Below are 24,766 nucleotides of genomic sequence, written 5' to 3' on the forward strand. Positions count from 1 at the left end.
ACCTGTTCAAGATAGTCTTGTGGTTTGAAATCGTTCCAGTAAAACAATTAAAGCAACTAGCCCTATGAATAAGACAGTTCTTTTAACTGAGACAATTTGTTCTGCTTTTCACCTTTCAGTAATATAACATTCATTTTTAGTACATCATTTAATATTGTTGTCATTACCAGAAACCTTGGTCACTAACAGAATTTTGTCCTGAACTCGTCAGGCATAACATAAATTTCACAAAGAATACAAAACGAAAAGGAAAACTCGTATCACCAAGACAGTCAGCAACTGCTCAAGGTTCCTAGGAGAATTTTTTTGCTTGGAATTGTATTTTGTATTAATAAATAGCAATCATTACTGATTGTAGTTAGGGGAGACAGCTACTTTTGTTTCTTCATATTCCTTTTGTGTCTGATAACTTTTTCAGGTTAACTATGCGAGCAAAGGCCTTTCAATACATTAACACTTGCATGGAAGAAGCTGTGATTCTCACAGAAGGAAGAGCGCGGTTTTATTTGATTTTTCTCTAGTTTATTAGTTACCAATCTGCCCAGGAAATGGATAACACCAAGACAATGTACGGAATAACTCTATCAACTGAGCGTAAGACACCAACACATCTGATGATTCCCTGATGCAGGTCTGCTGTTTCTCACTGATTAGTTCAATGCTTGTCAGCAGCAGGAAACAGACCACATTTGCCTTCCATACTCACAGCTCCAAAAAAGAAAGAGGAGAAATTTGAAAGCCAGTATCAAGAAAAGTTTACACTGGCTAAGTACAGAAATACTGCATATAGAAATCTATAACGGAAGGAGAGAAGGTTTTCTAGATCCTAAGATCTTTGCTTTGTCCCTGCTGCTACGCAACAAGATGGAAAAATTGTTATTCAAAGCTGGGGTGGGTAAAGACAGTGGGAAGGTCCCAACTGGTCATGTAAAAGAAGAAAGGTTTCAGAAAATAAGGTAGTAAAATACATCCAATGCCAAATCCATATTAAAAAAAAATAAAAAATATAAAATCCCTGTGCTTTGCCACTTTCAAATAAGCAATTCTCAAGCATTTTTTAACAGTCAAATGTTCACACTTAAACCAAAATGTTATGTGAAATAGAAATAATTCAACCTACAATAGTAGCTAATAAAGTCTGGAAAAGAAAAATGCTTGGGTAGAAAGCTAGAACATATTGCCTTCTTTGCTAGGAATGCAAACAGAAGTTACTCTTTACTCATAACCATAGCTCTGAAATAAGTTTTCTGCCAATAACTAGTCAGTTAAATACATGGTATATCACTTCAAATATATCTTTAAATTAGGTCTATATTTACGCATGCTTTACAAAATGAAGTCAGTAAAATTAGAGTAACACAATGGCAGAGTTATTCCACAGCTCAGCACAACAAATGCAGATTATCTTCACAATATGTTTAAAAAAACGTAAACAATGAGTGGCACAGGCCTTTTGTCTTACCATTGCAAGTTCCTCCTGCAATTCTCTGTGGGTTTTTTCATTATTCCCTAGTCTTTCAGAGAGCTCCTGAATTATCTTCTTCTTCTCTTCAATCGTCTCATTCATATGCTTGTTTGTGGAGATACACTCTCTTTCCAATCTGGAAAGTTTCAGCATTAGAATATTCTTATCAAAAATACTTTTGTTAACTATACTACATAGTTTTCAACATAACCAATGCATACGTTAGCACATCATGTTGCTTCTGAAGTTCCTTTCTTTTTTTTTTTTTAACTGAAGTTATACATTCTTCTAATAAATACTTTTCAAGAAGTGGTTAGGTTCTTCTTTGTTACCAATGCCTGTAATTAGCTTTTAGTCAAATTCGTATGGACATTTGGATACACCTCTAAAGTACATATAATAAGCTGAATTCCTCATATTTTAATTAATACAGTAACTCTCTTCAGAAAGACTATATCATGTCTTGCATAATCAACCCTTAAAGTACAAAGCTTGCTCCTAAAGTTTCCACATATCTGACTATATTCTACTCTATAGAGTACAATGGCATAGTTTCAAATTTTTCTACCAACAGACTGTTTCCAAAATTTCAAACATTTCTTGCATTGTCTTAGTGCTCCTGGTTCTCAGAACAGATACCTAAAGAGCCTGGCATGGTTAAACAGGCAATTCAAGAGAAAGCTACAAGGCCAAACAACAGCATACAGAAGACAGAAGCTGGGACAGGGATCTAAGGAAGAATTTAGAAAGATTGCCTGAATGTGTTGCCATGGTGTTCAGGAAAGCCAAAAGCTCACCAAGAACTGATGTTTGCAGATGATGACAAAACTATTTTAAAACTACATTAAGGTAGGAAAGAAAACATGGACCTGCTTCTACACAGACTGGGTATTTGTATGCAGACTACAGAGGAAAGCACAGAGGTCACCACACTCCACCTTTTTTGCCTGAGGTCTTCTAAGCCCCTATGATCAGTAGAAGTGTTCGAAGAAGACAGCTGCCAAGGACTGAGTCAGGGCTTACTTGTAAGAACTCAGACCATGAAAATTGAAGAGGCCAGCTTGCCTGCACTTAAAGGTTCTGACAAAGCTGGCCAATGTCACAGAGAGGCAGCTCATCATCTTTGAAAGATCACAGAGATTGAAGGAGGTACCTGGAAATGGAGAACACAGATGTTGCAACTATATTCAAAAAAGGGCAAAAGGGCAAGCCAAGAAACTATAGACCAGAGAGCTTAATTTCAGTCCCAAGAAGATCATGAAGCAAGCCCTTTTGGAACAAATTTCTAGGCTCATGAAAGAAAAAAAGGTGACTGGGATCATTCATTGAGGATTTACCAAGGCTAAATCATGTCTGGCCCACCCAATCACAAGGCCAAGTGCAAGGTCCTGCACCTAGGTCAGGTGACAAGCACAAATAAAGGCTGGATGGAGAATGGGTTGAGAGGAGCCCTGAGAAGAAGGAGTTGGGGTGTTGGTTGAGAAGCTCAGCATGAGCCAGCTGTGTGCACTTGCAGCTCAGAAAGTCAACCATGTCCTGGGCTGCATCAAAAGAAGCCTGACCAGCAGGTCGATGGAGGTGATCCTGGCCCTCTGCTCTCAAGAGATCCCACCTGCAGTACTGCAATCAGCTCTGAGGCCCCTAGCACAAGAGGTACATGGACCTGCACAATGAGTCCTGAAGAGATAGGCTATGAAGACAATCAGAGAGCTGGAGCACCTCCCCTATGAAGAGAGGCTGAGAGAGTTGGTGCTGTTCAGCCTGCAGAGAAGAGGGCTCTGGAGAGACCTTACAGCAGACTTACAGTACCTAAAGGCGGGCTGCAGAAAATCCATAGAGGGCAGATAGACTTTTTACAAGGACATGAAGGGACAGGACAAGGGAGAATGGTTTTATACTGAAAGAGGGTAGATTAGACATTAAGAAGAAATTCTTTACCATGACAGAGGAGGGACACTGAAACAGGTTGCCCAGAGAAGCTACAGCGGCAACATCCCTGAGGGATGTTCAAGGCCAAGCTGGACAGTGCTTTGGGCAACCTGGTCTAGTGGAAGGTGTCCCTGCCTATGGCAGAAGGTTGGAACTAGATGATCTTTAAGGTCCCTTCCAACCCAAACTATTCTATGAATTTATAAACCCAGTTATATTCTATGATAAAAAGAGGAGATCTGTGGACAAAAGGAGAGCAAGTTGACTAAATATAACTAAGCTTTAGCAAGGCTTTTGGCACTGTCTCACACAGTATTTTTACAGCCAAGTTAGGCTAGGTGAATTGCAACTTCAATTAAACCTCTGACAGTAGTCACTGATGATAAGTGGAATACTGTAGGACTCTGATTAGAATCTGTTTAACATGTTTATCCATCACCTGGATTAGGCCAAGAGTGCAATCTTACCACGTTTGAAGATAACACTGAACTCGGCAGAGGTAGGTGACTACACAATACAATTTATACACTTAAGAGAAGGGCTGTCATTCCCTAGAACATAGCCAGGGAGGAGGAATAGGCCAGCATTAACCTTCTGAGATTCAACAGTCATATGTGCAAAGATATGAATTTTAGGAAGCAAGAGTGGTATGGCTGGTAACTCGCTGAGGAGCAGCTATGCTCAATAAGGACTTGGTAATCTTGGTAGACAGCAAGTTAGCCACAACAGCATAGCATACACGCAGAGACAGCAAACACCATCCTGGACTGCATTAGCAGTAGCATAGCCAGATCAAAGGAAGTGATTAATTACCTTTTATTTGGCACTTATTACAACACATCTAGCTCAATGACCACACACAACATAAGAAAAAGTTGGAGTGAGCTAAGGGGAGGGTCACTCACATGGGATATTCAAGCTGGAGGAGAGAGAACTTCAGGATGCGTAACAGCCTCCCCAACCATCTACAAGGATGTTATCAAGAAGATGCAGCCTGTCACTTCACTGCAATGTAAGGCTAGAGGACAAGAGACAACAGCCAGAAATTGAATCCAAAGAGGTTCAGACAAGGAGAAACTTCTTCCACCTTAACAACAGTCAAACGGTGGAACAGGTTCCCAAAGAGGTTCTGTCATCTCCATTCTTGTAGGTTTTCTAGACCTACCTGGACGAAACACTGAGCAACCTGATCTCATACCTGATCCTGGTTTGAACAGGAGGTTGGACTAGAGATATTCTTCAATCCCTGAATTATCCTTTGATATAACTTCTAGCAATGAGAACTCCTACCAATGGGCACATCCAGGTGTCTCTCCTTTCCTTGTCTCTTCTATCACTTCTGTCTCACTAATTGAAAGCACTGCAAACACCTCAAAGTTCTTCCAGCTTTCGAATCAATATTGTCACTTCCTGACTTTGACTTATTTCTCATAGATCTACATACCTTTTTAGCTAAACGACTACTTCAACAGTCCTCGATACACCTATGTGCTTCTGCCTCAGCCTGGCTGTTTTTCTTTTCTTTTAGTTGTAGATGGTTACTTCTTAAGAGAAAGAACTTGCCTGTTTCAGTCCCCCAAAGTAGCTTCTACTCCCACAGCTTTCAGAAACACGTAAAAAGCAGTTCCAATTTATTCTGTGTCACGGTCTCACTCTTCAAGAAAAGTAAATTCACATGGAGACCCAAATCCCATGTAGCTTTGAATTTACATAGAGCTACTGGGTTCAGAGCTTATTAATAAATTATGCAACCCAGAAAAGCCTGCTTGCTTGGTTTTAGTTATTACAACCATCTTTTTCTGAGAAAAGAAATTGTCACAGCTTTGTATATTTTCCAACTTTGGTATCATTCATCCCACTCAAGTCCAGCTATAAAGACATACAAGTGTTCTAACACAACAAATGAAATCCTCCAAGACTTTCCAAAGACTAAAGCCTTAAGACAAAATCCAGAGGACTCCTCCAGAGAAAGAGAAATTACGGTCGGATGTCAAATCACAGCTTAAAAGAAAAAGCCAGGCTCCTGACATTGTCTGGAGTCCAGGGACCACAGCCTTCAAAGGTAAGTAGATCAAAGGCTCTTGTATTCTCTCTTGAGGGATCTAGTGAAAGCAATCACTGATATTCACCAATGTTACTAATACTTGTAAGCTTCAAAGACTAAAAAAGGCACAAGAAAGACAAGGTATTACATGCCACCATACATAATTACCTCACGGGAACTGAGTATACAGATGTCCATCTGAGACAAAGCTTGACCTTCACTACCCATCTCTATAGAGCTCTGGAAATTCAGGTGTCTGGACTAACAAAATTATAAGGACAGGCTGTTTCTGTTTCTTCAAGCTCCATTAACAAAACCACCAACTGTTTAACTGCATCAACTTTCATTGAAGGATTTGCATTCTCTAAAATCACAGATCATTTGTTTTCAAAAATTCAGTTGGCAGAAGCTGCTAAGAGTCATTGCCTGAATCAACAGACGATTACAAGTAGTGAAAAGTATTATTCTGGATATTAGACAAAGTTTATTCTGATGTCCAATTAACATAGAGAATAGATGCTTTAAGTAGGCAAAATTTCTTTTTGTACCAAGAAAAAGAAAAAAAAAAAAACAAAATGAAAAAACAAACAAACAAACCAAAACCAACCAACCAAAAAAAAAAAAACCAACAAAAAAAAACACAAAAAAACCAAAACCACCCTGACACAGACCAGGGCAAGTCTTTCCTGAGAAAGAAGTGTTGAACAGAATTATCCAGTTTAAAGAAAAAGGGGAAGGTTGTTTAAGGTTCTTGTTGTATTTTAGCAACACAAGAGAAGTATTACTTCTCTGTAAGCACCAACATTGAAACTCCTAATGCAACTGGTACCATAACTATAAGAACTGTATTTCCTAGTCTGGTATTTCTTATAGAAGAAAAAAAAACAGTCTCTAAAAAACATTTTTTTTTTATTCTTTTAATAATCTAATACCGAAAAGTATCCTTAACTTAAAGACTTGTTGGAAAATTATCACTTGTGGATTTTTAACTAACACTACTAACTTCAAATTTGAAAGGCAGATCTTGTGGTAAAACTTGTAAAGTTCTAATGGCTTGGAAAATTCCTAAACAGATGCTTAAGCTACCATTAAGAATGCTTCTAATTAGCTTACATTTTATATCTATTATCATCCCTTGATTCTCAGAACATATTCATGCTAATAACAGAATAATTCAGGCCTTAAAAGACTCACATGTCTGTCGCTAACCTCAAAATTGCAAATTACACTCCACTAAGTGCTCAGAAAAAATACAGCGTTACTGAAACAGTGTTCAATACCTAAGAGACAGTGTAGCTCCACATAGTAACAATTGGGCAGCATTATTCCATGTGTATGCAGTACTCCACTTAAGACTACTTCTGGAGGTAACAGGTCTTTGCTCATCTGAGAAACTATAATAATTCACAGAATTAAATTCTCTGACCGACTCTGTTAAGGAAACCTAAGCGCACATGCATATGATTTGGGTCTAGTGTGATAAAATCAACCAACCAAAATCATTATAAAAAAATGCAGGTGAGGAACCCATACACTTCATGAAATTCATGTGGGGCCAAAAGGAATCTTCCTAGAGCATCTTCTACTGAAAATTATTACTGAGCACAGATATCCAAGATAAAACATCTTGTAGCAACATGAAAATAAAAATTTGCTAACAGAGGAGTTCCTGAGAGAACAATTGTTATGAAAGTTAAAATGAACAACCCATGTGTTCAGAATCACATTAATTTTCAAAAAACCTATAAAGATAAAAAACAGTGCAGTTCTGCTGTGTTTATAATACACCACAGTTTTCAACTATTTTACTAAAAGCATCTCTGTAACCATGCATATAGAAAGACTCTCCCAGGCCCAGGCACAAAAACCTCCTTACTTGTAGGAAAACCATCTTCTTTTGCCCTCCACTACTGCTTGTTTGAATAAGTCAATATAAATACCTATGTGCACAAACCCATATCGTCCTAGATTGAAAGAGATGACACCTCTGTCTTTTTCCAACCTATTCTACTAGCTCTAGTCTCTGCCAATACCCCACTGTGTGCCACCTGCTTTAAGTCTTCTTAAACCTCCTCTTTCTCTAAACTTCACCTACTACTATCCATTATTTCACCTACTCCTTGGTTCTCTGTCTTCTAACACGATTCTTCTTCGTGACATTTTCTCACCCCAATATCTACTTGATTCACCCAGGGAAGAAAACTTAGTATTGTACATCCTCTATCTGTCTGGGGAATATAATAAAGCTGTTCTTTCAAAAGCTGTCTGTTACCACAGACACAAAAGATTGCACTGAGCATGAAGGGAATCAGAATCCCAAGTAATCGTGCCTGCTCTCACACACTTCACCCCTTTTTCTATTCCTTCTTACAAAGTTAAAACTTTCCACAATTATTCAAAAGCTGAAAATGAAGACTATCCACTATAAATTATACACAACTTCGAAACAGGAATCTTAAAGATTTATCTAGCTCACTGAAAAAAAAAATTGTTATAAACCTGACCCATGTTTTACTACACTCCTCTCAAACACTACTGGAAACAGGACCCTATCATACCTATTATTTTCAACATCTGTGTTTTGGCGAATAATCTATAACAGATCAGTTATTTACCTACTCATAATATGTATGGTTACTGATACGAACTTATTAATGGAGTGCCAGGTTCTGAACTTTGGCTGGGTTTGGCAAATTGCATCAGACTGTTCTCTAGTGAGTGAAAACTAGAAAGAATGTAAACTAGAAGTGGTATGCAAGCTGGCTACTGCCACTTTACAATAAATTTAAAAGTTAACTTACACATTGAGTTTTTCCAGGTTCTCTTGGGCATTGCGTTTTTCTCTCTCATATGCATTTTCTACCTCTTTAAACTCTTTCTTGATCATTTCTAAATCTGAAAGAGCTTCTGCTTGGCTGGCTTTCTCCACCTGCAAAGCTCCTTCAAGGTCTCGAATTCTTAACTACCAAGTGATAAGAAAGCAATTAAAGTGAGTTAGGAAAAACTATCATGATCTTTAATGCTGTTCTATGCTGTCTTTTGCTTTACTGCTAAACTATATGATATTAATTCTATATGGAAGTATATACACAGAAAGCATCGAACACATGTAAAAATTCATGAATACATACAGCTCAAAATGAAACCAAATAGATACACTGACCAGAAGCAACTTTTATTTTCGTTTGGTGGTGTCTGGATTTTTTGTTTTTCAGCTATTACTACATTTTCCACAGGAATTCTATTTTTTTTTTTAGACTCATGGAAGCATGGGATTAACAGTAAAGGCTGTATTTCCACTCAGCACAAAACACATTTGAAGCTTGTTCATGTATACGAACAAGGAAGAAAAACTTACCAGTCATTCACTCAGAAAAGATAAGTCTCTTACTGTAAGGAATGTTACCCTCCAGTTCCTTTGTGTGTTGTAAAAGTAGAGAGAGGAAATTAAGAAAACTAAATCCACTAGTTTAATCATCACTTTAGAAAAATTGAGTGCCTGTGCGTAAGGAAGATGATGAGAATAAGAAAATAACTGAGTGAAGAATAGCAGTATTCATTTTACTTACTCAGAAAATAAGAAAAAATATATCAAACTTTCTCTTTTTTCTTTTTTTTTTTTTTTTGCTTAGTTTTTCAGAAGTCCAGTGTGAAGGGTTTGTTAGTAGGAGGTTACTGAGCAACCATCATTCAGCTTTGTATCACTTGCTTTGTAAAGTAACCCATAATTGCTTTACTGGGTCGAACCCAATGTGATACAGCTTAATAAAACAAACATTTCATATTCATACTACATTTTACATAGGTATATAGCTACACTTTTTTCATATAATCAATCTTTACTGGCAACTGCAGATATCATAACTTTGAAGTTGAATGTACTCCAAATAATCACATTTGGAACTGTAGTTTCAGAATGCATTAAGCTCTCAGTCCTAGAAAAGTTGGACCTATGCACTCTAACTCCAAATAGCTCTAAGTGCCCACTCAAAAGATACAGGGCAGGATATTGAAACAGTAGTATAGTGTTTAACTATTGTGAAATATTTTCTTTCCCCTCACTGTTTAAACGGTATTGGGAATTCTCAGACTTAAATAATAAAATAACATCTTTGTATTCTAGTAACTTTAATGTTCCCTGAAAAGCAGGTATTTTTCTGTTGTCTCCTTTTATATATTAGCTATTACAATTTTAACACTTGTTGCAAAAAATCTGTTCAGTATTTTCACTAAAGCAAGTAGGTAGTCTTAACATTTTTTGAAGGTTATATCTTTACCACTTCAACTGTTTTACTGTAAACTTCTACAAAGTATTTAACAAAAAGTTTACCTGGATGATCTCCGAATTGAATTTGGATTCCAAGTGTGCTGCTCTCTCTGCTTCAATGTTTTCTTCCAGTTTCTTTATTCTTACTGTAGCTGCCTAAAAGTACATTTTGAAGAAACTTAAGTGCAGAGAGGTAGTAAACATGACACAAAGATTATTCTATTCATTCAGTATATTAGGACTTCATTCACCAAGCTAACATGGCTGAACTACTTGTACTTTGGAACTGCGAAAACTCATGCCAACAAATAAACACAGAAATACTTTTTACATAGCTAGAATATTAATTTATTATTTTATATTTAAAGAAACTGATGTAGCATTATGCTATTTCTGCATTTTTTACAATCAAGAAAATTGCATCTGCAGCCAAAAAGCAGAAAGACCAAGTTAAATATTTCACCTGTTCCCTTACTATTTTCTTTTTCACCAAAGTTGTCACCTGAGGCAATATAATCAGATACAAAACATATAGACACATGAAAATACAAGACAGAGGAAGCTCAGAGAAGGTAAGAGTATTCCTCAAAAATATGCTCGCTTTGGCACTTAAATTCCAATTAAGGTGCCCAGGACAGATTGCTTTGCAGCCCAACACTAGTCTTAGTTTCCCTACAAAAAAAATCTCTGAACTCTGTAATGTTTTAAAAGTACTAATCCAGTACTTTTTTACTGTTGCATTCCATGACCTGTAACTATTCTCTTATGATTCTGTCTAGCAATTACCAGATGTTCATGATCACTTTTCACAAATATCCTGATTTCTTCAGTCAGTTACTATGTCTCATTACACAACAGAACATCTGTACATGCATGAATAGTCTAAGCAAAATGGGATTCTCTGAATTAAACTGTTGCATCTTTCTTATCCATTCTTACAACATTTAGGAAAGTAGAAAAATGCAAATGACCATGGTAGGAATCTACTTGGAAATTTCGATTGCCAACTGAAAGTTCAAAAAGCAGTGTCTATTTTTACTAGACTTTTTTTTTTTTTAAAGTGATCCAGGCTGAAAACATTTCTTATAAGTTACAATAAACACAAAAGCAATCACCAGATATGTATGCTCAGATAAAGAAAAAATACCTTTACAAGTAAAGTAGTAACTACATATCTGCCATAATGGAAATTCACATGCAATCTTAACTACACTGCTTTCTATCAATAAAATCTTTTCACTTTGACTGATAACTGAATTGAAAAGAAAAATTCATCCTAAAACATCTCTTGGCTTCAAGTTAAATCAGGAAGATCATGAAAAAGGAATTAATATTAAAAACTCATTTACCATAAGCACACTTAAGGTTATATAAATACAATCGATGTTACTGATTTTGGAAAAGTAAAACAAAGCAGCATATAAGATTGCATCTTGATTCTGAATGTTTAAAAGAAGAGAAACATTAACAGATGTTAAAATAAAAGCTCTTGGCAATAAACTGAAACTTTCTTTGTGTAATCACACACACACAAAAGGAGAGACTTTTGAAAATGATGTCCATGGAAGGCCTAGTAAAGAGAAAAGGGGCAACAGCACAGAGCTTACCAAGCTTACTTCACAGTAAGGTCTGACAAAAAGCTTAAACCTTGCCTCTTCCCAGGAGTTTAATCTGTTTAATATTCTTACTTAAAAAAATCACAAATCTTGCACAAACACTCTCACTGTATATTGATACTGCTAAGATTATTCTCAAAATTGCTTGATTTAGACTCTTAACTGTATTATTCCTTCCAAACATCAGCTCCTAGTACCTTTTGCCCTTAATGGAAAATTCGCAAACTACATCCTGCTTCAGTCTGGAAGAACTCATTAGTTATCCTCCAACAGATTGACATTTGTCAATGGATGGTTTTACGTAAGAATGTTGCCAGCCTAGTAAAAGTAGTCAGTGAACAATAAATACAAGTGATGCAGATCTCATTTCTTTTTTAGTAACATTTTAAAAGTCAGCTGCAAAATAATTCTAAGTTTGAGGAGAAGAATAAAGGAAATAGCGAGGAAGGTACCTATCACAACATTACGAGTCGGAAATGTAATTTTTAAAACAAAATGAAGAAACAGAAACTTCACTATTTTACTGCACACCCTCAAGAGCAAAAATGCTTTTCTGTCTTTGATTGGCTTGTTCAAGTGTCTACTCTCCCAGCAAAAACTGAAATGGAAAACCAAAGTGATTCTGCAAGTAAAGTTTTTAGGCACAATAACTAATATACAAGCTCTGTACTGCATTCGACTTATTTCCTGAGCACCAGTCCAAAGAACTATGCCTTCATCTTAGCCTCTCTTCAGCTGAAAACAGAGATGCAAGGCACTATCAAAATGGTTAACTTCTGCTCTCAAATGGAGCCCCCTAGAAGTGTTAGATTTCTTCAGTCCCAAGAAGAAAAATTAAGAATAGATAACAGCTTGAGTGAGGGCATCTGCAAGAACAAAAAACTGGAGCAACTAAATTCTCTCAAACTGTCCTGGGTTCAGCAGTAGCAGTCAATTCTTCTCCTTCTTAGTACCTGGTGCAGTGCCGTGGTTTTGACTTTCAGCCTGCAAACAGCGCTGATAACACTGATGTTTTAGTTGTCGCTCAGTAATGTTTACTCTGACTAAGGACTTCCTGAGTCTCATGCTCTGCCAGGGAGGAGGGGAAGTGGGAAGGAAGCACAGACAGGACACCTGACCCAAACTAGCCAAAGGGGTATTCCATACCACAGCACGTCATGCCCAGTAAAAAAAAAAACAGGCACAGTTACCCAGAAGGGCTAGATCACTGCTCAGGTTGGGCTGGGTATCGGTTGGCGGGTGGTGAGCGGCTGTATTCTCTTCCCTTGCTATTTCCCTTATCATTATTACTATTGGTGGTAGCAGCAATGGTCTGTGTTATACCTTAGTTACTGGGCTGTTCTTACCTCAACCCATGGGAGTCACATTCTTTTGATTCTCCTCCCCAACCCTCCGGCAGCTGGGGGAGGAAGAGGGGGAGTGAGTGAGTGGCTGTGTGGTTCTGGATTGCCCGCTGGGTTTAAACCACGACACAAACAGAGCACACAGGTATCAGTTCTTGGTATTTTAGAGTCTATCTCCTCAAGCCGACATGATCAGAGAGTCATAGAATGTTTTGGGTTAGAAGAGACTTTAAAGATCATCTCATTCCAAATCCCCCGCCACAGACAGGGCCACCTTTCACTAGACCAGGTTGCTCCAAGCACCATCCAGCCTAGCCTTGAACACTTCGAGGACTGGGGCAGACACAACTTCTCAAAGCAACCTGTTCCAGTGTCTCACCACCTTCATTTCTTCCTAATGTCCAATCTAAATTTGCAGAAAAATTACAAATATGCAAATTGAGAAACTGATGTAGATGCTGTCTGTGTCTAGTAGAACAATGAATATTCTTTTTCCTGGGTTCTATGATTTGATTGCTGTAGCTTATTGTTCACCATACGTCCTGCAAATCTAAATGAAGCCATATACCAGCAAATCAGTGGGACATCTGCGGCAAAACGAAACCTTTGTGAGAGATATCTAACCACCCATTAGTACATAAGCCTTGCTAAGCAACTGAGTTATTAATATAAAGAAATTTTGATTTGCCTAGAGTGCTAAAAGAATCTTGGAATCACTGTTTATGCAAGTACACATCAGCCACAGAAGTTGCATGTGGCTTCAAAGCTGAGTCTGAAGTTTTATTTGGGAATAATAGAGCTGCAAGAAAAAAAAAAAAACAAACCCACTACATAGAAAATATTGTCTGTTTTGCTAGTAAAGGTTCAAACAAGTTCTTCTGGTACCCATGTGCACTTCCCTTCACAATGAGAAGCTGCGTGCTTTACTATGAGAATGATCCACTACACACTGTGAGGGAAAGCCCAGGTATGAATCTATCCTGTAACACCATCCTAAAAATTCAAAAAAGAAAAATGGGATGAGCAGAGAAGTTTCATGTTCTTGTCTGACAAATGCAAAGATACTGGTTCCAGAATCATGTTAGCCAGGTAAACCTCTATGAATCAGACAAAAGGAGAGCATCTGTATTTTTATTGAGCCATATGAGTCTTAAAACTTTATACACCTGTCTAGAAAGACTCAGCTGTATGAAAACAAGTTACAAAGAAAGGCTGCAGGCCACAGACACCAGACAACAGTCTCTCAACTGGGAGTCAAATTGGAATACTTTCTGGTTTCACATAATGGTTTAGGCTGGAAAGGACTACTGGAGGCCAACTAGTCCAACCTCCCTGCCGAGGCAGGGTCACCTGAAGCACATTGCCCAGGCTTGTGTCCAGATGGCTCTTGAATTTCTCCAGTGAAGGAGACTCTGCAATCTCTCTGAGAAACCTATTCCAGTGCTCTGAAACCCTCACAGTAAAGAAGCTCTTCCTCAAGTGCAGGTGGAACTTCTGGTGGTTTAGTTTCCGCCCATTGCCTCTTTCCCTGTTGCCTGGCACCACCAAGATGACTCTGGCCCCATCCTCTTAACACCCTCTCTTCAGATATTTATATATATATTTATCTGATTCCCTCTGAGCCTTCTCTTCTCTAGGCTGAACAGGCCCAGCTCCATCAGCCTCTCCTCATATGAGAGATGCTCCAAACCCTTATTCATTCCAGTAGCCCTTCGATGGACTTGCTCCAGGAACTCCATGCCTCTCTTACATGGGGGAGCTGTCCCGGTTTTCACTGGGATAGAGTTAATGTTCTTCCTAGTAGCTGGTGCAGTGCTGTGTTTTGGCTTCAGTCTGACAACAATGCTGATAACACACCGATGTTTTAGTCATTGCTGAGTAGCACTTACCCTGATCAAGGACTTTTCAGTCTCTCATGCTCTGACAATGGGGAGGGGCACAAAGAGCCAAGGGGGAGCAGAGACAGGACACCTGACCAAAACTAGCTAAAGGGGTATTCCATACCATGGAATCTCCAAAGTTTCCTGAGATATTCAAGTTCAGTCAATTTCCGTCTTAATTAAAAACCAAAGATATCTGGGATGTTTTCACTACAGCACAGACAGAATTGTGACTTTTGAGAAACAGCATATAAAAATCACTATGAAAACTTCAATGCCAGCCTTATAACTTGTAGGCAAACATGCTATATGTTTACTCTTACCCTTTAGGGTTCAGCCACTTTCTCCAGTGTTCTGTTGTTACATGTCAATGCTAACGTGGTTTCTAGGAGATGCTTTCTGCACATTAACAGTTTGCAACACCATTTTCCAAACTGGCCTTTGTGGCTTCACTTTTCTCAGACCTTCGGCACTTGCTCTAAGTACTGCCACATTTGTGAATACTGGGGCACCATGTACTGAAAGAGTACTTCGGTATCCTACATTTATGCAATGCCACAGCCATGAAAATGTAATCATCTGACATTTGCATGTACATCAAAATACCCTTTTATCAGCTAAGCAACAAAGAACAGGAAAAAATATAAAAGTACATTTACTAAGGTTAGATACAATAACAGAAGTAGATACAGTAACAGAAATATTTTTCCTCTTCTCTGCTTCTACTTAGACCACTTCTGCAAGATTTTTTAGTTTCATTTTACTAACAAGTTGTCAGGATACTGACACTTCCCCATGGCTGAGATTCAATCCCTATCTGAAATTCTCAGCCAAGATACAGGTTGAAGTGGACACATGTATCTTCTATCTGGATCATCATCCACCCACACTGTTTATGTGCTTCTATATTCAGATTAAGATCCTACATTTTTCTACATAAAAACATTTCTGTATAATTCAAATCAGGAGGTCAGATCTAAACACTTCTTTGGGAAATGTGCTGACCATTTCGACCTAGTGTTAGAAATGCTGATGCTTCTCGATCATGGTAAGGTGGAGCCATCTCCTGTCCAGATAATAAACAACCTTTTAGTAACTATAAAGTTATTTAACTACAAACAATTCTTTTGATGTCCCTTTTGATTCTCATACTCAGTAGCTGGCAAACCCCCGTAACAGTTCATGAACTGATACTGTTACTTTATTCATGCACAGACAAGATTAACCTGTGACTTGTTACTAACTCCTGCAGAGGGCTACATAAATATTCAAATAACTTTGGTCTGATAATGAGCTAAGTCCAGACTTCAAATTGGACTTGAATAATATAATGACCTAGGAGACGATTAAGAGAAAGGTCCTTTCAGAAAGTCCATTATGACAATAAGCTTGTCTCTGGAGAAACATGAACTTTGGAACCACCACAAAGACATCACTATGTAAAACGCTTAGAGGATATACAAGACAGTCAGAGTAGCTAGAATTTCTAGATGCCAGTTGTGGAGACACTAGAAAGCAGAGGATTAAGTAAAGGTAAGACATTAAGAAGCATGTAGTCATATAGGACAAAAAGTAGTTTAAATTTTAGTCAGTTGCACTGTGAACTAGCTGAGGAATGTGTGCTCTCTTGCACTGCTTGAAGCTTTTTCAAGTCTTTCTTATGAGAGCTATAACTTATGTACCATTGCAGGTCATAGTGAAACAGGAGGGGAAAAAAAATAAAATACAAGGTCTGGGGGTTTCACGGGGCAGGGAGGAGAGGGTGTTTTTAGCCAGGACCTAAATTTGTGCTTCACTGACTTAGATACAATAAGAAATTTAATATACCCACAGCCTTACACTATTACATATACATATACCTTCAGCAAATGCAGAGGTGGACTTACAGGTGGAAAACCAAGAAAGGCAATGTGAGAGCTAAGGAAATGTTCTTTAAATGGTAACTCAAAGTCTCAGAAGTACAGCAACATATCCATCCCAGAAATAAAATGGGCCAAGTTATGAGACATTTTTCAAGCCTCATGAGAAAGGCTTAAAAAAATCCAAGAGACCTTGAGCTCCAGATTACTAAGAGTTGGCAGAGTCAAACACATAAAACAAACAATAGAGAATGACTACATTTCTGTGAACAAGACAATGAGTTTGAAATTTATGAACTAATACTTCTTTTCCTTATGGCAAAATCCACATTCCCCTTTCCTCCACTGTTTGTCAAACAGCTTTCCCACTCTGCTTTCTGACAACTAGACACACCACAATAAACACTATTTTTTATATACAAATTGCTTTATATTTCTCAATAAATCATCTTTGCAGAGCAAGGGAGCTAAAGGCTAAAATGAAAGACACTGCTTCCAGAAAACTGATTATCAAAAATAGTAGTATCGTGATAAGTTCAATATAAATACATCAAGAATTTGTGCGACTACTTATTCTCAGGCTAAAGATGCAGAATGATAATAAAGTTCCCAATCTAAATTTTCCACAGTAAGAAGTATGTGTTCCACTTCAGGACTCCATGTCCATGCAGTGTTACCAGACTAGTATCACTACAAATTAGAAAAGCTAGTAGGTTAGACACTATACCAACAGCTACCTTTCAGCTGAAGAATCCACAGAAACTTGCTGTTAATCTTTCTTGTCGTTTCTAATTCTATAAACTAGAAATGTCGTATTCTAGAACATGTTCAAAATATTGAAGTGCAGCACCTGTAAAGAAAGAAGCTAAACACACACACAACTTTCACAACTAGTTCCCCTTTATTCACTCAAGCATGGTAATATATAGCTTACAGATACGGGTCTGAGCCATGAAGCCAAACAGCAACTACATCATTCACAGTGACGGTCTTCAGTCACTATAAATTCCATTCTATAAACAATCACTCCCCAGGCTGCTTCCCAGCCCAACCTTGCACCCAAACGCTCCCTGGCTTACTCAAGACCCAGCTGCACCATCAGCAATTATTATTCTTCTTCTTTAATTACCCACATAGCGGGAACAGGATGGCTTGCAGTTCCCACATTGAAGAATGAAACCAGACAAATATTATGAAAAAACAAAAAAAGGAGGGGGGCACAGACTTTCTTCCACCTTCATTCCTATATAATATAGCCTATTAGATACAATCTTTCGTAAGAGTGCCATTGTACAAAAAGAAAAATACTCTAAATCTACCATTTTCTTTTATCACTGAAACATATTTTCCCATGGACTTCTCTCTTACGTCCAGCAGAGGGTAGTGAAAGAACAGGTTTGTGAACTCCAAGAAAGTTCATCCTCAATTGGTTATCAAGTAGCAGTATATAACAAAAGACTGTAAGATTGCCTTTCAATTAGACATTCTATTCTTCACACAAATCACCTTGAACTCGCTGCCATCAACAAGAACTTAAGTACACATTTTCTAACCAAATGCCCATTAACACAAGGTACTCTGCATGGAAACTGAAATAAGATGTCTCCTGTGTCCATTCTCCCACAAAACTAAATTTCAAATCTATAAGCTAAAAATTCCATGAAGAGAGAGAGAAAAATGTAGGGCTACTGCACGAAAAAAAATGTACACCATTCTGTCTCAGGCGTACTACTCTAAAGATTATCTGAATGGAAATCCATCTTAAACAGTAACATCATAAGCAAAAATAAGTTTTATTTAACTACAGCTGGAAGTACAGGACTGGAGTTTTAAATTCACAGCTAGTATACCACAGTACACATGTAACACCACACGGGCAGAAAAACATGGAGACTTCGCATGTTGGCACACAGTGAAAAGTACTGCCCAGGCTTTAGTGCCCTTCTCTAATGCCCCTTACACAATGTATTTGGCAACCAAGAATGTCATCCACAGAAGCTAGGACACTAATGAGTCAGCTATTAAAGCAGAGAAAAGGAAATTCCACTAAAATTAATGTGCTGAATCCCCCACAATCTCCAGGCTTCACAGAAGCACCTCCTTCTACTTGGGAATGCAGAATGTAATAGGATCATAGAATAGTTAAGGTTGGAAAGGACCTTAAGATCATCAAGTTCCAACCCCCCCCCTGCCATGGGCAGGGATACCTCATACTAAATCATGTCACCCAAGACTCCATCCAACCTGGCCTTGAACACTGCCAGGGACGGAGCATTCACAACTTCTTTGGGCAGCCCATTCCAGTGCCTCACCACCCTCACAGTAAAGAACTTATTCCTTACATCTAACCTAAACTTCCCCTGTTTTAAGTTTAAACCCATTGCCCTTTATCTTATCACTGCAGTCCCTGACGAAGAGTCCCTCTCCAGCACCCTTGTAGGCCCCCTTCAGATACTGGAAGGCTGCTATGAGGTCACCATGAAGCCTTCTCTTCTCCAGGCTGAACAGCCCCGACTTTCCCAGCCTGTTTTCATATGGGAGCTGCTCCAGCCCCCGATCGTCCTCATAGCCCTCCTCTAAAAATGTCCTTTTAGAATGGCATAGTCCTTTCTTTCAAACACAATTAGATACTAAGATTGTGATCTCTTCCCCTCCTTTATGCAACGAGTCTGTCCTTGAACACCATTTCATTCCCTTACAGCCTCCAAGATCAAAATCCCAATCACTGAGCTGTAAGAGGTGAAGAGCAGCTTATCTGGTCCCTTTGGTTGGGGTCTTTCCACTGTGTCTCAGCACGAAGAGCTACTAATACCTCTGACTTATTGTGCTCCAGAAGTTTAGAGAGGAAGAAGAATGACAAATTTATAAATCAAAGAAAGGTTGCAATTACATTGCTAATTATTTTAATAGTAATCTGTTCCTCAGTATACAGTTTTTGGGAGAAAGGATTATGGGTGAGAGAGCAACTGAAAACAGATTTTACTAACCTGAAATTTGAACTTCAGAATCCTTGCAGCCTTTCATGATCACAGAAGATGCATTTGTAAGATGCAAATGATGATGTTGCTACAAATTCTGGAGTTTGAGTCCACTATCTAGTATGAAGACTACAGTAATCAATACTGTCTACAGTATGATCAACATTGAAAGCTTAAAATACCTATTGCTTCTTACAGAATAAAGGTATGTTCAGAGATGCTCATTAATCTCTCTTTGACTTCAAGTACAGAATGTTATTATTGTCCCTTTCAGACACTAACACACATGCTATTTACTTTTGAGATGGTAAAGTGAGATGCAAGCAGACTAAGGCATATGCTTGCAGTCTAACTTAAGACTTTTAATTCACAGGGACTTGCGTTAATTTGCTTAAAACTTTTGAGGTTTCATCACATACTTTCCTTAATCACTGCTAAAATAGCTATACTTACAAGTTCCACAAAACTGATTTTTCTGTAGTCTGAATGTGTTGTTTTCTTATGACATTATTAAAAGATTCAGTCAGTTAAAAGAATTTAATAAAAATTAACCAGCAATAGAAATATCTTAGCTGATTCTGGTATATCAGCATTCCGGGAGAAACTTGATGAAATTTAACAAGGGCAAGTGTAGAGTCTTGCATCTGGGGAAGAACAACCCCATGTACCAGTACAGGTTGGGGGTTGACCTGCTGGAAAGTAGTGAAGGGGAAAGGGACCTGGGGGTCCTGGTGGATAGGAGGATGACCATGAGCCAGCAATGTGCTCTTGTGGCCAAGAAGGCAAATGGCATCTTAGGGTGCATTAGAAAGGGAGTGGTTAGTAGGTCAAGAGAGGTTCTCCTCCCCCTCTACTCAGCCTTGGTGAGGCCGCATCTGGAATATTGCGTCCAGTTCTGGGCCCCTCTGTTCAAGAAGGACAGGGAATTGCTTGAAGGAGTCCAGCGCAGAGCCACAAAGATGATTAAGGGAGTGGAACATCTCCCTTATGAGGAGAGGCTGAGGGAGCTGGGTCTCTTTAGCTTGCAAAAGAGGAGACTGAGGGGTGACCTCATCAATGTTTACAAATATGTGAAGGGTAGGTGTCAGGATGATGGAGCTAGGCTTTTTTCAGTGATATCCAGTGATAGGACAAGGGGCAATGGGTGTAAACTGGAACATAGGAAGTTCCACGTTAACATCAGGAAGAACTTCTTTACTGTAAGAGTGACAGAGCACTGGAACAGGCTGCCCAGGGGGGTTGTGGAGTCTCCTACACTGGAGATATTCAAGGCCCGCCTGGACAAGTTCCTGTGTGATGTACTGTAGGTTACCCTGCTCTTGCAGGGGGGTTGGACTAGATGATCTTTTTAGGTCCCTTCCAACCCTTGGGATTCTGTGATTCTGTGATAAAACCATCTCCAGGGCACAGTAGTTATACATTTGCAAGGAACTGAGTGCTTGCTTCACGTTTAAATGATGAGTACACCGAATCAAAATATTGAGAAAGACAAATAATTTGCTGTCTTGCCTCTCCTCACTTCAGCTCATGATTCCTATCATATCAATATATTAATTATTGTTGATATAGTAAGTTAGTATAGTTAATATATTAATACAGATAATATATACTAGCAATATTAACATATAGGTAATATATTAATATAGTTAATATGTTAATGTATAGTCAACATATTAAAAGCCATGAAATTACAAAAAAACCCAAACCCTTGTTCAAGTACTTGGAAGCAAAAATCTTCGTTTTAAAAAAGGGCTATTGGAACTTCACAGTATGCAGCACTTTCCAACTGATGTTAATTCTGCCTAGCCCAATATGTGCAGCTCACAATACACCTGAAAATAGATTTCCTGTAGATCTCTTTGAGGGCACAAATATCTACCTTGCTGGTCAATTAGTGAGTGTTTTTTAGTTGATGAGATTTGATCCTCCCTGTAGGAATTTTCTTTTGTACTTCATCTTTAATGCAGGGCTCTACTTAACCTAGCAATCAATGCTTTAAACACTTCATTTGCCTTTAAGGAAAAAGTAACAGAAAACACCTGAAAACTGTATGCCATTTATTCCTTTAAGGGCTTCCAATACCCTGCAAGTCCCAGTTCTTTAAAATTCTTTGCAGAAAATATTTAAAGATTTTTAAAGAAAACTTACATCAGGATAAACATCTAGTCACTATGCTTTTCTGCAGTGACAAACGTTCTACCAAGAAAGTCTTGGTCCAGACTGTTCATACAGATATCTTATTTACTACAAAGCCTATCAGTGGACAAACAAAATGTTGGAACTTAGGAAAGAGCTAGCAGCTTAGTAAAAGGAGCACATTAAAGACTTGAGACTTCTCAGCAACAGATGTCACTCAACAGACAGACAAACTAAAATTACCTGTAGCATTTAAGATAGGAAGAGGCTGCCATACCACCACTGCAATCTTCCAGTATGCTATGCCCCCTAACTAGCACAATATGTGATGAGTTTCTCAGCTCCAGCAGATTCTCCATTGCCAATCCACTAATTGTCAATTTCTGTTCTTAAATCAAAAATGCACGAACACAGACAAATTAAGAGATTACTTTGGGAAATCTGTACATTTTCCCTAAAGTTAGCCTTGTTTTCACGCTTACATGAACCTTTTCCCATCTGCTGTTCAAACAGCAGTCTCAAGTCAGGCACACGGTATAAAGAGCATTCACCTGTTCAGCCTATTTCGTGAAAGAGATGTTCAAAGTTTTGTTAATCCAGCATACAGAGTTCACAGCCTAACTGCAAGGTTCCATCCTCCAAAATGAAATTGCTCAGAGTGTCAGCTCTTGTTCAGACTAATAGCAATAGTCAAAAAAAGCCTTACTTCAAGTTCTTTCTTCAGTCGCTCCTCTCGTTCAGCACTGTATTCAAGCTGATTGGCCTGGCACCTCAGCAGCTCAGTACAGCCACTGTGTTCCATCTCCACGTCTTTCATTTTCTTACTTATATTTTGCAATGCATTGTTTCGTTCCTAGGGAAAAAAAAAAAAAACCAAAAAAAAACAACAAACCATTAAGAGAAACTTTTACTAAGCTAAAGTATTATAGTAGAGAGATCAGAAGAGGAATACTTTTTAAGTGGAGACTGCATGAAAACAGGTTACTAAAATTAACACATTAGCACATGTCAACAAAACCATTTACCCAACAGCAGGCACGCTCTTCATTCACCACCAGGTAAAATGTGCTAGTTCAAAAATAACTACAGACATGACCTTCTGAGGTAACACTAAAATTAGAGCCAATTCTCCACCTGAAATGTTCTCTCTAAAAGAGTACAAGGCTGCTCTTCCGGTCTCTTCTTTCTCTCAGCTCAATGGCCGTGCTGGAAATGGTTAAGCGCATTTGACAAAATGATACATAGGGACAGAAGTTCTATTTTCTTCTGGTTTTAATTGTTAGAACTTGAAATTGAATCAGACATTTTTAGAAACAGTTACTCCCATAGACTAAGTAATCTTCATTTCTTTTATTCTGAGAAAGACTTTCATCTGTCTAGAAATTTAATTACTTTAAAAATTATCTACATGAACTACAAAGTTCTCAGTAGAATGAAATAACCAAGCTGTTCCCCATTTCAATTTCTACATTCAGAAGTTGAAACAAGCTACAGGCAGCAATAATTACTAACTCTACTGGACTCAACAGATCTGTGGAATCACTGCTACAAAATCCACATTCACACCACACTCGGCTCAGAGGAAAGTAGCCAAATAATGAACCCCCACTAGTCTAGCGCATACTTAAGCTGGAGATCCCAGAAGTCCCCAAAAGACTAGCTTTGGTCTAGCGGACAGGAATAAGCTCTTCTGTAACTAGCATCAGAAACAAGCTATAAATCCTGTGATTTAGTTGGAGGACCTTTGGAGACCCAATTTGTTAAAATGACTTTCTGTGCAAAACACAAAAAGATTACAATAAGTCCTTCTGTTCATTTACTCCTATTCAATACCATGGCAAGAGACATTTTTTGAAAATAAACCAGTTGGTCTGCAAATTCTGATATTACTCTTACATTACATAACCTAGTTCTAGAAATTACTAATCACCTACAGAGCAGGAAGGAGGAGAAAATGAATTATGTATATAGAATGAATCTTCGGAAGATTGAAATCTGACAGAGCCACGTTTATACATGAAGATCAAAGAAATTCAAGTGTTTTCCAAAGTTTGCAAACTGAATCTTAGAAGTTCTTCCAGTCTGAATGTAGAAAGTTTTGGCCACTCAAACATGACAATAAGGGAATCACAGAATCACAGAATAGCTAGGCCTGGAAAGGACCTTAAGATCATCTAGTTGCAACTCACCTGCCATGGGCAGGGACACCTCACACTAAACCATGTCACCCAAGACTCCATCCAGCCTGGCCTTCAACACTGCCAGGGATGGAGCATTTACCACATCTCTGGACAACTTGTTCCAGTGCCTCACCACCCTCACAGTAAAGAACAACTTCTTTGTATCTCACCTGAACTTCCCCTGTCTAAGTTGAAACTCTTTCCCCCTTGTCCTATTCACTACAATCCCTGATGGAAGAGTTGCTCTCCAACGTCCCCGTAGGCCCCCTTCAGAGACTGGAAGACTGCTATGTGGTCTCCATGCAGCCTTCTCTTCTCCAGGCTGAACAACACCAACTTTCTCAGCCTGTCTTCATAAGAGAGATGCTTGTCCTTATTGTCCTCATGGCCCTCCTCTAGACTTGCTTCAACAGCTCCATATCTTTCATATGTTGAAGACACCAAATATGTACACAATATTGCAAGTGGGATTTCACGAGAGCAGAGTAGAGGGGCAGGATCGCCTCCTTCGATCTGCTGGTCACGCTCCTTTTTAATGTAGCCCAAGATACGGCTGGCTTTCTGGGCTGCGAGCGCACACTGAAGCCAGCTCATGCTCTGTTTCTCATCAACCAACACCCCCTGGTCCTTCCCCACAGAGCTCCTCTGAATCACTTCTACACTCAACCTGTAGCTGTGCCTGGGATTGCTCCGACCCAGCTGTAGGACCTTCTACAGTGCTAAGTGTTACCAACGAGTAAGCAAAAAAATTAAGTTGCACAGGCACTATACAAACAGCATGCATGTGAAACAGATGAATATGAAAAAATAGGAACCTCAGTATATCAAAATACTGGACAAATAGTATACCTGGACATGGACTAAATTTAAGCTAATCCTCTTTCTTTGCAATAAATATCAAGTCAATATACAGGTTTCTTCCCACCAGCACACTAAAGAAAAAAATTATCATTCTTATAGAAATACACAACTACTCCCACTCTTTACCACACTGGAAAGACACCGAGATATTTATCTCTTCAGGTATATTTTGTTAATAATCTTCCAATTATTAACAAAAGTGAGCTGG

The 24,766-nt window shown here is 38.6% G+C and overlaps 1 protein-coding gene across 1 annotated transcript in view; it reads right to left on the reverse strand.

Annotated features, from left to right (window-relative positions):
- The window catches only part of CCDC171 (coiled-coil domain containing 171), a 144,580-nt gene that overhangs the window by 104,327 nt on the left and 15,487 nt on the right, over positions 1–24,766 (reverse strand). The window contains exons 6-9 of the mRNA XM_065662549.1: positions 22,224–22,370; positions 9,769–9,861; positions 8,240–8,400; positions 1,463–1,601 (exon numbers count right to left, since the gene is read on the reverse strand). Coding sequence (XP_065518621.1) covers positions 1,463–1,601; positions 8,240–8,400; positions 9,769–9,861; positions 22,224–22,370 — 540 coding nt within the window. The remainder of the gene's footprint in view (positions 1–1,462; positions 1,602–8,239; positions 8,401–9,768; positions 9,862–22,223; positions 22,371–24,766) is intronic.

Source organism: Lathamus discolor, chromosome Z, assembly GCF_037157495.1.
Source record: "Lathamus discolor isolate bLatDis1 chromosome Z, bLatDis1.hap1, whole genome shotgun sequence".
Lineage (NCBI taxonomy): Eukaryota > Metazoa > Chordata > Aves > Psittaciformes > Psittacidae > Lathamus > Lathamus discolor.